This window comes from Thalassophryne amazonica, chromosome 2 (genome assembly GCF_902500255.1).
Source record: "Thalassophryne amazonica chromosome 2, fThaAma1.1, whole genome shotgun sequence".
In the NCBI taxonomy this organism is placed as follows: Eukaryota; Metazoa; Chordata; class Actinopteri; order Batrachoidiformes; family Batrachoididae; genus Thalassophryne; species Thalassophryne amazonica.
The window spans coordinates 37275587-37287980 of record NC_047104.1 but is presented as its reverse complement, the minus strand read 5'-3'; the positions used below and the strand labels follow the sequence as shown (position 1 = coordinate 37287980).

At 39.8% G+C, this 12394-nt stretch overlaps 1 protein-coding gene across 1 annotated transcript in view; it reads left to right on the top strand.

The window, feature by feature from the left end:
* The window catches only part of LOC117503507 (transient receptor potential cation channel subfamily M member 1-like), a 143711-nt gene that overhangs the window by 2768 nt on the left and 128549 nt on the right, over positions 1-12394 (top strand). Inside the window, exons 2-3 of the mRNA XM_034162772.1 lie at positions 5686-5906; positions 11845-11921. Coding sequence (XP_034018663.1) covers positions 5686-5906; positions 11845-11921 — 298 coding nt within the window. The remainder of the gene's footprint in view (positions 1-5685; positions 5907-11844; positions 11922-12394) is intronic.

Below are 12394 nucleotides of genomic sequence, written 5' to 3'. Positions count from 1 at the left end.
TTTTGTTTTTGTGCAAATATTTGCTAATTTTTAAATGGATGCCTGCAGCACATTTCAAAAATGTTGGGACGGGGCAACAAAAGACTGGGAAAGTTCATGAATGCTCAAAGAACACCTAATGTGAGTGTCATGACTGGGTATAAAAGGAGCATCCCCAAAAGGCTTAGCTTTTCACAAGCATAGATGGCACAAGGATCACCACTTTGTGAACAACTGCATGAAAAAAATAGTCCAACAGTTTAAGAACAATGTTTCTCAACATTGAATTGCAAGGAATTTAGGGATTCCATCATCTACATTCCATAATATAAGATTCAGAGATTCCAGAAACACCACCACCTTCTCTGGGCCCGAGATCATTTGTAATGGACAGACGCAATGGTCTCATGAATCCATATTTCAAATTGTTTTTGGAAATCATGGACATCATGTCCTCCGGACAAAAGAGGAAAAAGACCATTCACATTGTTACCAGCGCAAAGTTCAAAAGCCAGCATCTGTGATGGTATGGGGTTGTATTAGTGCCCATGGCATGGGCAACTTACACATCTGTGATGGCACCGTCAATGCTGAAAGGTACATCCAGGTTTTGGAGCAACACATGCTGCCATCCAACCAACGTCTGTTTCAGGGAGTCCCTGCTTATTTCAGCAAGACAATGCCAAGCCACATTCTGCACGTGTTACAACAACATGGCTTTGTAGTAAAAGATTTCGGGTACTAGCCTGGCCTGCCTGCAGTCCAGACCTGTCGCCCATTGAAAATGTGTGGCGCAAGAATTCCACCTACAAAGCTTCAACAATTAGTGTCCTCCGTTCCCAAACGCTTATTGAGTGTTGTTAGAAGGAAAGGTGATGTAACACAGTGGTAAACATACCACTGTCCCAGCTTTTTTGAAACATGTTGCAGGCATCCATTTCAAAATGAGCAAATATTTGCACAAAAACAAAAAAGTGTATCAGTTTTGAACATTAAATATAGGCAGGGGTGGTGTAATGCGCTTGGTTTCAGTGCAGAAAGTTCCGGGTTCAAATCCCACCCCTGCCACATTTCTCCATGTGATGTGGAGTTGCATCAGGAAGAGCATCTGGTGTGAAACCTGTGCCAATTCAACATGTAGATCCACCTTGGATTTGCTGTGGCAACCCCGTGTGCAAACAAGGGAGCAGCCGAAGGGACTTACTTTACAGTTTGAACATTAAATATCTTGTTTTTGTGGTGTATCCAATTGAATATAGGTTGAAGAGGATTTGCAAATCATTGTATTCTGTTTTTATTTACATTTTACACAACGTCCCAACTTCATTGGAATTAGGGTTGTAGAAACAGTAATAAAAGGAGGGAGAAAAAATTATTATATATATGTACATATTTGTGATATTCAATCAAACTCGACTGATCTCTAATTGCTCCTAAGAGAGAGATTATCCCCACCACCCCCAGCCTTATTGAGTCTTGAGGAGCACTGATACCAAATGAATGTGGGGGAAAAATTACATTTCAAGTTCATCAGCTCTCTGCAGCATGTGATCATAAAAATAAATTTTTGGGGATTGAAGTGGTGAATTACTGACAATGTGATACAATTATTATTATTCCACCTCACACTTTTTTAAATAATCCATTACCGTGGCAATTTCAGTCCTATATTTTGGACATGAAAATGTCACACTGATGCAAATGGTTGGTGAATTATCTTTAAAATGACAAGATCCACGCTTACAGACATACTAAAGTCTGTGAGATACATACGGACGTGTTTGAAATCAGGTCTCTCAAGTCCTCACCGACAACTTCTTTTAGGGATGCCGTTATAATTTCCAAAATAACTGGGTCGAGGCAAGCTCTTTTGAAAGAGTCAATCTCGGAGATGCAGTGAATTCCACATTCATGGTCCATTTTCAGTCCAAACACGTTATTTTCTTGACACCAGTGCAACTCCACCATTAACGGCATCAATCCACAATAACCACAGACACACCAAAGCAGCTTTTCAGTCCTGCATGATTGTTCATCACTGCTGTCTGTGTAGTCAAAATCACTAATTACTCTCACTAAACGCCATAGTAGGTTCAAAAAGAAAACTGTCTGGTGTTACTACTGTCTGTCATCTCTGAAAAAACAAAATGAAAAAATGACTTGCGAAAATGTTGTCGTAAGCACATTACAATCCACTGACAACACTCTTCTGGGTTGACTGCAGTGTCACTAGTGGCGGATTATTTTTAGCACATTTTGTTTAGCTCGATAATTATTAGAAAAAAAATATTTTGAAAATAACTGCAGATACTAGTTTGATTAACCATTTAGAATGAAACTGTTGCCCACAAAATTTTAAGGAGGTCCCTTTTAAGTGTGTTTTCTTTCAAGATTCATTTCTGATTAATGTACGTTTTGAAGTTCAAAAAGTTTCTTACATTGGAACACTTATAAAACAGTTTTAAGTAAAAAAAAAAAAAAAAAGGATATCTTTGTTCATCTATATTAAAAAAGTTAAAAGTTAATGTCATTTATACTTACCATTATGATTTGTCTTCATTGATTTTGAATAATAGATTGCCATTTTATTACTGCTGATTTATCTGTCATAGGTTGTATTGCAGAACAATGCCATGGAAGAGGGAATGTACTAAGACCACAGAGAAGAATGATGAGGCGAGACATTCTTTCATCAGTGCATGATGAACGATCAGGAATGGCCTTTGAGACTGACTGTCTTATGCGATCAAATGATTTCATTCAGTGAACTTTGGCACACCTTGGGGACTGTATATAAGTGGCATAAAACAATGTATTTTGTATTTGTCTTCAGACCTGTACTCTGTATGACATGTACCTTTTAAAGCTTTAAATAACAAAAGAGCTTACAAACTGAAACCTGTTTCCTCGGGTGTCTCATTTGTTGTTTGTGTCAGGCAGAGGTTTTAGATCATTTTTGCTAACACATTTTGGCCCTTCAATCCGAATGTCAAGAGCTCTCCAGGACTGGGGATAGAGTTGGCGGCAAACTGAAACCTTTGCACAACTGAGTCTGGGACTCGGGAAAGACCTCCACTCTGAATTGAGTGGTCGAGACCAGTTGGTTGATCTTGCAGCAGTCCTATGAGAGTAACAACATACCGACTGCACCATATGAAACAACCAGGGTGAGTACAACACACAAAAAGAGAGAAAATTAAGAAAAATAAGAGTCGGGGTGTTATGGTTAGAGGTCCGGACCGGACTGGGCCGGTGCAGGCAATGAACTGAAATACTGGGAGCAAGGAACAGAACTGGTTGTGAACAAAACTAAATATATTTATTTACAATAACTGGATAAATAAAAATGCTTCACTGGGGGTGCCTACAGAGTGGAGAGTCAGCCCGCTCATAGCTTTGGAAATTAGGGAGCTGCAGGTTCCCGAGACAGTCTTGTAAGAGAACTCAAATCCTGGAGTATATGGTACTGGAGCCAGGGCCAGGTGGGGCGCACAGAGCCGAGAACACGAACTAGGAGAACGGAGGAGAGAGGTGAGTGATTGCACTCGTAACACTGAAGCCTTTAACAACAGACAGTTCACTGAAGGCTTAAAACAGGAATGTTCACGGTTCTGGAAATAATATTCACAGTCTGGGAAATAAGGTTTGATGTTCAGGAATCATTCACAGTTCATGAATATCTTCAGAGGTCAAAGGTCAGGTGCTGCGTGTCTTGTGGCGCAGTTCCAATTAAGCAGGACTTGACTTTAGAAATTACTTGAAAATGGGGACTCTGAAATGTGTGACTGGGTAACTAGAGAAAAAAGCCAAAGTGAGTAAGTTTTGAAAAAGATAACTCCGTGTGATACGTAAAAAGTTTTGAGACAGGGACTCCAAAGAAAATTAATACCGGTTAGAGAAGAGCATTAAAAACAACAAAGGTGTGTGAATGAAGATTGCTCAGTTGGTGGAAGCAGCGGGTGGGAAAACATCCCCACTGTGAGATGAAGTACACTCTGCTCAGAATTAATAACTTCAAAGTGAATCGCCGTTTAAATCAAATGACACCTCTTTCCAAACATTGTAATACAAACAATAAACTGCAATTGATCAAAATGTATTTTTCCTCCCAAAATGAGACGTCCTGCACTGACGTGCAGCAGCCAAAGACTGTATGGCTGCAGACCTGCAGACTCCAGCAGCCATCTGAGTTAGCTCAGACGTATGGAGAGACATTCATGCCATTAATATCAGAAAGGAAATGCTTTTGACAAAAACTATAGATTTTGTTTATTTCTATTTATGTCCAGAGATCAAGGATCCAGTGACCAATTTCATTTTTTATGTTAAGACTCAATAAAATGTGGTTGACATAGAAAACCTATAAAGCTGACTTTTAGTACACAGAAAATTCACAGGAGGTATCGATAAGGAATAGCATCGATAAGCGGAATCGATAATGGTATCGACATCGCTAAAATCTTATCAATACCCATCCCTACCTAGCATTCACATCAGGGTTCAAACTTTGTCTCATCAGACCAGAGAATTTTGTTTCTCATGGTCTGAGAGTCCTTCAGGTGCCTTTTGACAAACTCCAGGTGGGCTGCCATGTGCCTTTTACTAAGGAGTGGCTTCCATCTGGCCACTCTAACATACAGGCCTGATTGGTGCATTTTTGCAGAGATGTTTGTTCTTCTGGAAGGTTTTCTTGTCTCCACAGAGGAATGCTGGAGCTTTGACAGTGTCCATTGGGTTCTTGGTCACCTCCCTGACGAAGGCCCGTCTCCTCCGATCACTCAATTTAGATGGGAGGGCAGCTCTAGGAAGAGCCCTTGTGTATCCGAACGTCTTAATTTATGGATGATAGAGCCCACTGTGCTCATTGGGACCTTCAAAGCAGGAAAAAATGCTTCTGTACCCTTCTCCACATTTGTGCCTCGAGACAGTCCTGTCTTGGAGGTCTGCAGACAATTCCTTTGACTTCCTGCTTGGTTTGCGCTCTGACATGCACTGACAACTGTGGGACCTTATATGTAGACAGGTGTGCACCTTAAAATCATGTCCAATCAACTGAATTTACCCCAGGTGGACTCCAGTTAAGCTGTAGAAACATCTCAAGGATGACCAGTGGAAACAAAATGCACCTGAGCATAATTTTTAGCTTCATGGCAAAGGCTGTGAATACTTATGTATGCATGCTTTCTTAGTTTTTTTATTTTTAATACATTTGCAAAAATCTCAAACTTTTCACATTGTCATTATGGGGTATTGTCTGTAGAATTTTGAAGGGAAAAAAGAATTTCATCCATTTTGGAGTAAGGCTGTAACATAACAAAATGCGGAAAATGAAGTGCTGTGAATATTTTCTGGCTGTGTTGTACTCTTTCTGGCCTTCTCTATACTTTATCAGCACACTCAAACCAAATATACCTGGGCTCTATCTCCCCATCCACGCATATTGCCCATTTTGTGAAAGTCATTTTTCATACCACTAAATTGGATGTGAACTTGTAAAACAAACAATTTAAAACAAAGTACTGAGGATTTTGTCAGTTTCCTTGTGTGTCATACAAAGACATTCTATGTGTATAACGTGTTAAAGCTGCTCTCAAACCACTTTGGAGACAGAGATGCCTGAAAAGAGATTTACCTTCAATCAGCATTTGTTAAATCTGCCTCTGCTAAAGCCTACCGCCCTCAACTCTGTCCTCTAATCCTGATTAGAGAAACGAGAGGATGAGTGCCGAGTGTCCGTCAGTCAGCAGCCCAACAAACCGAAGAACCAGACATCTGGACCATCTGAGTACAGTTTGAGGATTGGACCATCCTGGAGTGAAAACTTTAATCAGTGTGATCTTGAAATCAGGATGGACAGAATCACAAGACGTGGCAGCTCCTTCAAGCGGTCATCGGTCAAACGCAGGGGTTCAACAGGCTCATATAAGGTAAGCCTGACCTCCAACAGTTACCTCAGACACTCAAATGTGTCTGAGACGGTATGATGTCAAGAGTGAACATTTAATATTTCCATTATTGAGCAAGAGCAACAATGGAGGCGTATTCATGTGCAATTTACTTCTGTAAATCCATGCACATTTCAAACATGTCACTGTCACTGCCGACATACTTCATACATATTTTACACTGGCATTATGTGAAATAATATTGTACTTCATGCCACTAGAGGGCACTGCACAGCCTCATGACATTAAACATGGCAATGGTTGAAGAGGTTTCAAAAGCCAGAGAAGGCTCACCCCAAGGGTCCAATTTTCCTGACATCAATACAGGTCAGCGTAGCTCAGTGGCAGGCAGCAGTCCACTAACGTACTATACGGCGGGTGCATTGGTAGTGCACTCTATGGAGCAGTAGCATAGTTTGGTGTAGCTGACTGTCGACTCAACGTTTGTGACATAGCATGTATATATAAACTTGACATAACTCTGCAATTGCATTACTTGCTGCTGATACATCGTTGAGACAGGTTCTATACTTTCCATCATATTTCTACATGGCCGAGGGATCCAGAGCAGTAATGATGTACTAACACAGGTGACATAGCAGAGCTCACCTCTTACTGGCATTTTAGCATGAGCATCAAGGATTTTTAAGCACATTGAAAAATTTTCTGGGAACCCAACGAACTTTAGCATTGCCTGACTGATGTCAACTTAGTTCCTACGGAGTCTGGCGGATGTCAGCGCTGGTTGATGTTAATCAGTGATCCACTCTACTGGGCCAAATGCTGTTCTAATTATCAGTGTGAATGTACCATAACATCTGACATGAATGACCTTCACTCAAATGATTGACCTCTGGTTAACTTCGCCTAGGCAGTCCTGGAATCCGCCTAAGTGTGTGGGCATTTCATTCAAACTGGACTGAAAATAAAATTTCTTCACCTTTGTCCAAATAAATTCTCTAAGGGCAATTTCCAGTACATACTGTACAACATACCAAGTCTGGTAAAAATCGGCAAAGGACAACAGACAGGCAGACATGATCTGTCTCGATGTGGATTTGTGGTACCAACCTAGGTATGTGTGGCATGTTTTGATCAAATCAGAGTGAAATTCTTAGATTTGGACTTTGACTAAACAACCTTGATCTATCGCAGTGATTGACCTTTGGATCTGGAATTGCCAAAGTGAGGTCAGATTTGCCAAACTACGTATGTTTGCTAGGTTTGGAGAAGATTGGATTGAAAATCACAATGTTGACCTTTACCCCAACATATTGAGCTTTGCTAAAGCAACTCATTAAAGGGCAGTTCTGGGGTTGACCACATCCATGTGTCATGTTTGGTGAAAATCAGCTGAAGAACATGCCAGCATGTGGGTTGAAATTATAGCATGACGCTATTAATTACTGTAGTTAGTTGGGGGGTGCAACTGAGGTGTACACTCTGATGGCCAGTCTGGTCCATCATGTTTTCATGGTCACATTTGATAGAATGTTGAATGAGGAGCTGATTTGAATCCACACTGATGAGCTGAACCACTGACGTGGTGATGATTTGTTGTACGCTGCATTTTGTCTGTTTAAATGGATTACTGAGCACATAAGAGGATTTGATGCATAAAAGACATGCAAATCTGTACTATCCCAGAAATTAGCCACATCTTCTCAGCATTGATATTCTGCAGGCATGGAAATGGATATCAGGACAGTGATGAATATCAAAAATCAGCATATTCAATACCTGAGTTTTTAATCAATGATTAATAGCCTTTTTGGTCTTGGATGGTAACCACCCAGGATGCCAATGGTCCATCCTCACCTCTCAAAAGTACTACAGCCAGTTTAAACATGGGTATCCTTTTGGCCTTCTCCAGCCACTGGGGCCTTCATCACTGAGACCCCTGCATGCTGGATCATGCACAGAGAAATGTGTCACATGGCCAAAATATTGTAGCTGATCTTCCTGCATAACACCTTGGTCAGATTATCTACAAATGAGGATGCCAAGTAGTTGGTGGTTGTCATTTGATAGGCACTCCATGATGTGACCAGCTCATGGTTACTTGGTTACAAAAGCAAACATTTCAGTTTTAGAGGTTTCCACCTCTTAACATGTTCCCCTATTGCAAGTCAAAATTTGTAGTCAAATCAAATGTATTGCTGCTAAAAATGGCAACTCTGGGGTGCGAATATGTCTTCTATAAAATGACCACTATTGTCCTTACCGATCTATTGTAAGATAGATCGGAAAATACTCAAGTGTTGCTCCAATAAAACATGTCACAATGGTGTTCTGTATCAATACTCAGCTTATTAATGTTTTGGTTAGCGGTACAATGTCTTGGAAATCATCTCAAATGTTACAAAAACAGAATTTTTAGATTTAAGTGTTTATTTTCCAATAACTTCTAGAATATGAGAGGAAAATGAGACATGCAGCTGCCTGAGAGTGTGTTCCGTTATCTTCAGTTGTTTTTCTTTTAGCTGAGCAACCAACCAATATACGTCATGCTTGCATCACTCGGATTTGCAGAAAATAGTCTTCTCATCTATTTAGGGGACCACCAAGCTGGCAACAACTTGTCTTTTGTCACTCCAATGCATTCACTCTAATCAAAAAGGAATGTTAGCTGGTAGGTTAGCCTCTGTCTCTTGTAGTTAATGTGATCAAGGGGTGATCCAAGTGATATTCCTCAGCTGAGCCTCACAAAGTAAAAGTAATTCCTTAAATTTCTGGACTGCTCTGTCATCGACCATGTGTTTAATGCAGATACGTGTTGACGTCACGTGGCTGAATTAAGCGGTCCTCCCATCAAATTCCCCACACTTTCAGTTTCAGTTTGAATGTTTGTTGAAAGTGCAGACTTCATCCTATATACTCATTTTTAAATTTTGTTGATAGCCCCAGTAAGACCTGAATAATGATTAATAATTTTCACCAGGCTTCTTCCTGAATTATTATGGTAATGTGTGGAGCGGTGCTCCATCGATCGCTTTGTCCAATGTGTGCACAAATGGGAGGTTTTCCTCCCTCTTTCTTTGTCTCTGTTCTGAGTAATTAAAATGGTAAAGAAAAACCATGATTCCCCATTTATCTGTTGGTGGAAAAACCCAGCAATTAGGCAAGAAATGCACACCCAAAGCCAAATAAAATGTTCACAGACCCACATATTTGGTTGTGGATGCATGCCGCCTTCACGCGCGTGAACGTCAGGCCATTTTGACACCTCTGGCTGGTGGAAGAAGTCTTCCCCTTTACCCATGGTGTAAATACATGGCATCAACGTACATTGACCCCCCCATATGGGTGCGTCTTGTTTTGGACAGGAATTGTTTTTCCGAGTGACACAAATATAATTTGTGTGGCACCGTACTGTTTTGTAAACAATAGATGCCTGAAGCATTTCCTGCATTTTAATATAAATAATTTGTATACAACTGTTTCCTCCATTTGAACATTATTTTTTAAATTTACAATTTATATTTGCATTCTAAGTTATAAAAATGCTTTGTTAAACATATTTGTTAAACATTTTTCTATTCAGATTTTATGTTTTTGTGTGAATTTAGGTTCACTGGGCCTCATGTATCAAAGTTGCGCACATGTGGCGTAAATTTACGGTGTAAATGTGAAGTACACCAAAGTTGCTGTGACATGTATCAAGCAGTGCGCACCTGCCCATTTCCAGCGTATGCCTGACGTGACCTTGATAAATGCGGCGGGTGGAACGATCCTAATTATAATAAACACGCCCATAAATATTCAGACTCCACTTCAGACACACCCTCATTTTACGACATGGAAGCCAGGAAGACGGCAAAGAAAAAGAACTCCACCAATCATGACGCGTGCCAATAGAGCGTCAAAAGCGGCCGTCGTATCAATTGTTTTGTAGTATAATCAAAAAAGTGTTACAGTGGTCCCTCGTTTATCGCGGGAGTTACGTTCTAAAAATAGCCCGTAATACGCGAAGCCGCGACGTAGTCAGCGTTATTTTTTACAATTATTATAGACGTTTTAAAGCTGTAAAAACCCTCACTACACACTTTATACACTTTCTCAATCAGGCATGAACATTTTCTCACTTTTCTCTCATGTGTAAACACTCTCAAAGTTCAAACCTTAGTAGAAAAATAAGACCAACCTGTTTTCAGGCCCAAACATTTGTTTGAGAAATAAAAATAGAATGTTTTCCTATAAATAATTATGATGGCTTTTAGAACTAACGAATTTAATTTTAACGATCAATGTACGAGGTTGGACACAAGAAATTATTAATAGTGACTGACCAGTATTTCACAGATCGTGCCTCTGCGTCCTGACGCCGTGCCTTTTTCCACTCACACCTGGCTGCAGGTGTCTGTTTCCAAGTGACAAACACAGTTAAGAGTAGTTGTTGGCGCTCTTTTTTCTTGTGGGCGAGAAGATTCTTATAAACAGACACGCAGAACACAGAACACTGAAAAAAAAAAAAAGCATGCAAAATTGGACTAAATACTCCGCGAGACTGCGAGGCCATGAAAGGTGAACCGCGTTATAGCGAGGGACCACTGTATTCTCTTTTCACATGTCAATAATTCTTGACGTGGATATTTGCTCGCTCAATTAATAAGACACGCCTAATTTGTCAGATTTCTTTATTTTTTAAATGTATTTATTTATTTTATTGTGATAAACGAATGGAGACGACAAAACCTGATTGCAGCACGGTTGAATGGAATGACATCAGTACAGTTGTTATTATCAATTTCATAGTCTAAAACGATCACACCACATAAAGTTAAGCTCAGTGCTGCTCTGGCTCCAGGCTGTGGAGAAAAAGGCGAGCAGCGCTTTCTTTGCAGTCAGCGATGTGGCCACGGATCATGCTCCATAGACCAACAATTTGTATTGATTATTATGTAGTATAATCAGGAAACTGTTATTTATCTAACATATGCATTGATTTGTATAATGGCACTGTTTATCATGTTGATCATTTTCATTCTTATGTGGATTCCAGTGCTGGTTCATTTTGGTGTATAATTTACACCACCTCTCGACCTGGTGTATATTTTCAGCGCAGCGTACGCCAACGACCACTTTGATAAATGCCAAGTAGCGCAGCCGTTTTGGCGTACACCCCATATACGCTCAAATATCGCTGTACGCACATTGATACATGAGGCCCACTGTGTAAATGCAGTATGTCAGAATGAAAGAAAAACTGTAAAGTCACATAAGTGAGATTATGCTGAAAAAAATGATGCCAAACAAGGCAAAGTAAACCATTTTCTAAGATAAATTATGGAAGTAAAGCCAAAAGTAGTCAAAAACGGCCAGTTATACCTTATCCAGGGTATAACTGGATAGAGCTAAAGAGGCATTCCCCATCGCTAGCCAAAGTTTGTTGAAGAAGAGAGATTGATTTTTACCTGAGTCCATCAACTATGGCCGTCTTGGTACACTTGGTACACAAGGTCACCTCAGACAAGGTGATCATTGAGTGTAAGTTCTAATCATAGCCACCAGGGGGCCAAGTCTCTGGCATGATCACACACCAAGACTATATGATAACTCCACAAGGACTTCATAAATTGTGAATAACCTTGCTTCTGCAGATTATACTGTACCTTGCTAAGCCCTTGCACAACCTGGAATCGGACTCTAACATGTTAGCTTACTTTAAAATTGGGACTGGACAAAAATTCCAAAGACTTAACAATAGGTCCAGATAAGAGTAAACAAATATTTATTGATTAGAGCCATTCATGTATTTTGATTTGACATAAACACAGGTTTTACTGATTCTTGCCATCTTTGAATGTAGTGATTTATCATTCATCAAACATTTTCTTTTCTTCTATTTGATGTGAATAATTTGAAGATGTATCAGAAGAACTGTTTTGATCTTGTTTGGTTTTGTCTTTGCTGTCTGTAGGTCCACAGAGCCTGGATCGAAAGGACCTTCCAGAAAAGAGAATGTATTCAGATAATTGTCAGCAAAGACAGCAGCAGGTACACAATGATTTTCTCTCCAAATACAGAACATCACATTAACACGCCCCCTAAGGAAGAAAAAAGTCTACAAAGATTTAGAACCTGGAAGGTCATCAAGACCCTCGCCTGCAACATCTGTGAAAACTCTGCAGATCCATATTATTCATTCAGTCCAGATCATTCCATGATGCTCTGTAATATTTATAGATTTAATTTTATTATTTTATTTTCAGCAGAAACCAAAGCCAAAACATGGAAAAAGATCACAAATTCCTTAAGAAATTGTGCAGTTGAGTCTAGGTGTGGTCATCCTGATTGTTTGAAAAAACTCAAGTTTCAAGTTTATTCTGTTCGGGGAAAAGAACTTTGCAACAAAATAAAAGAAAACAAAATAAAACTAAATAAATGAAACTGATTTCTCAGCAAGTCAACCCATGCAACCGAAAGGGTGTAGGTAGAAGCAAAGCTTATATATACCTACCTCGTTTACA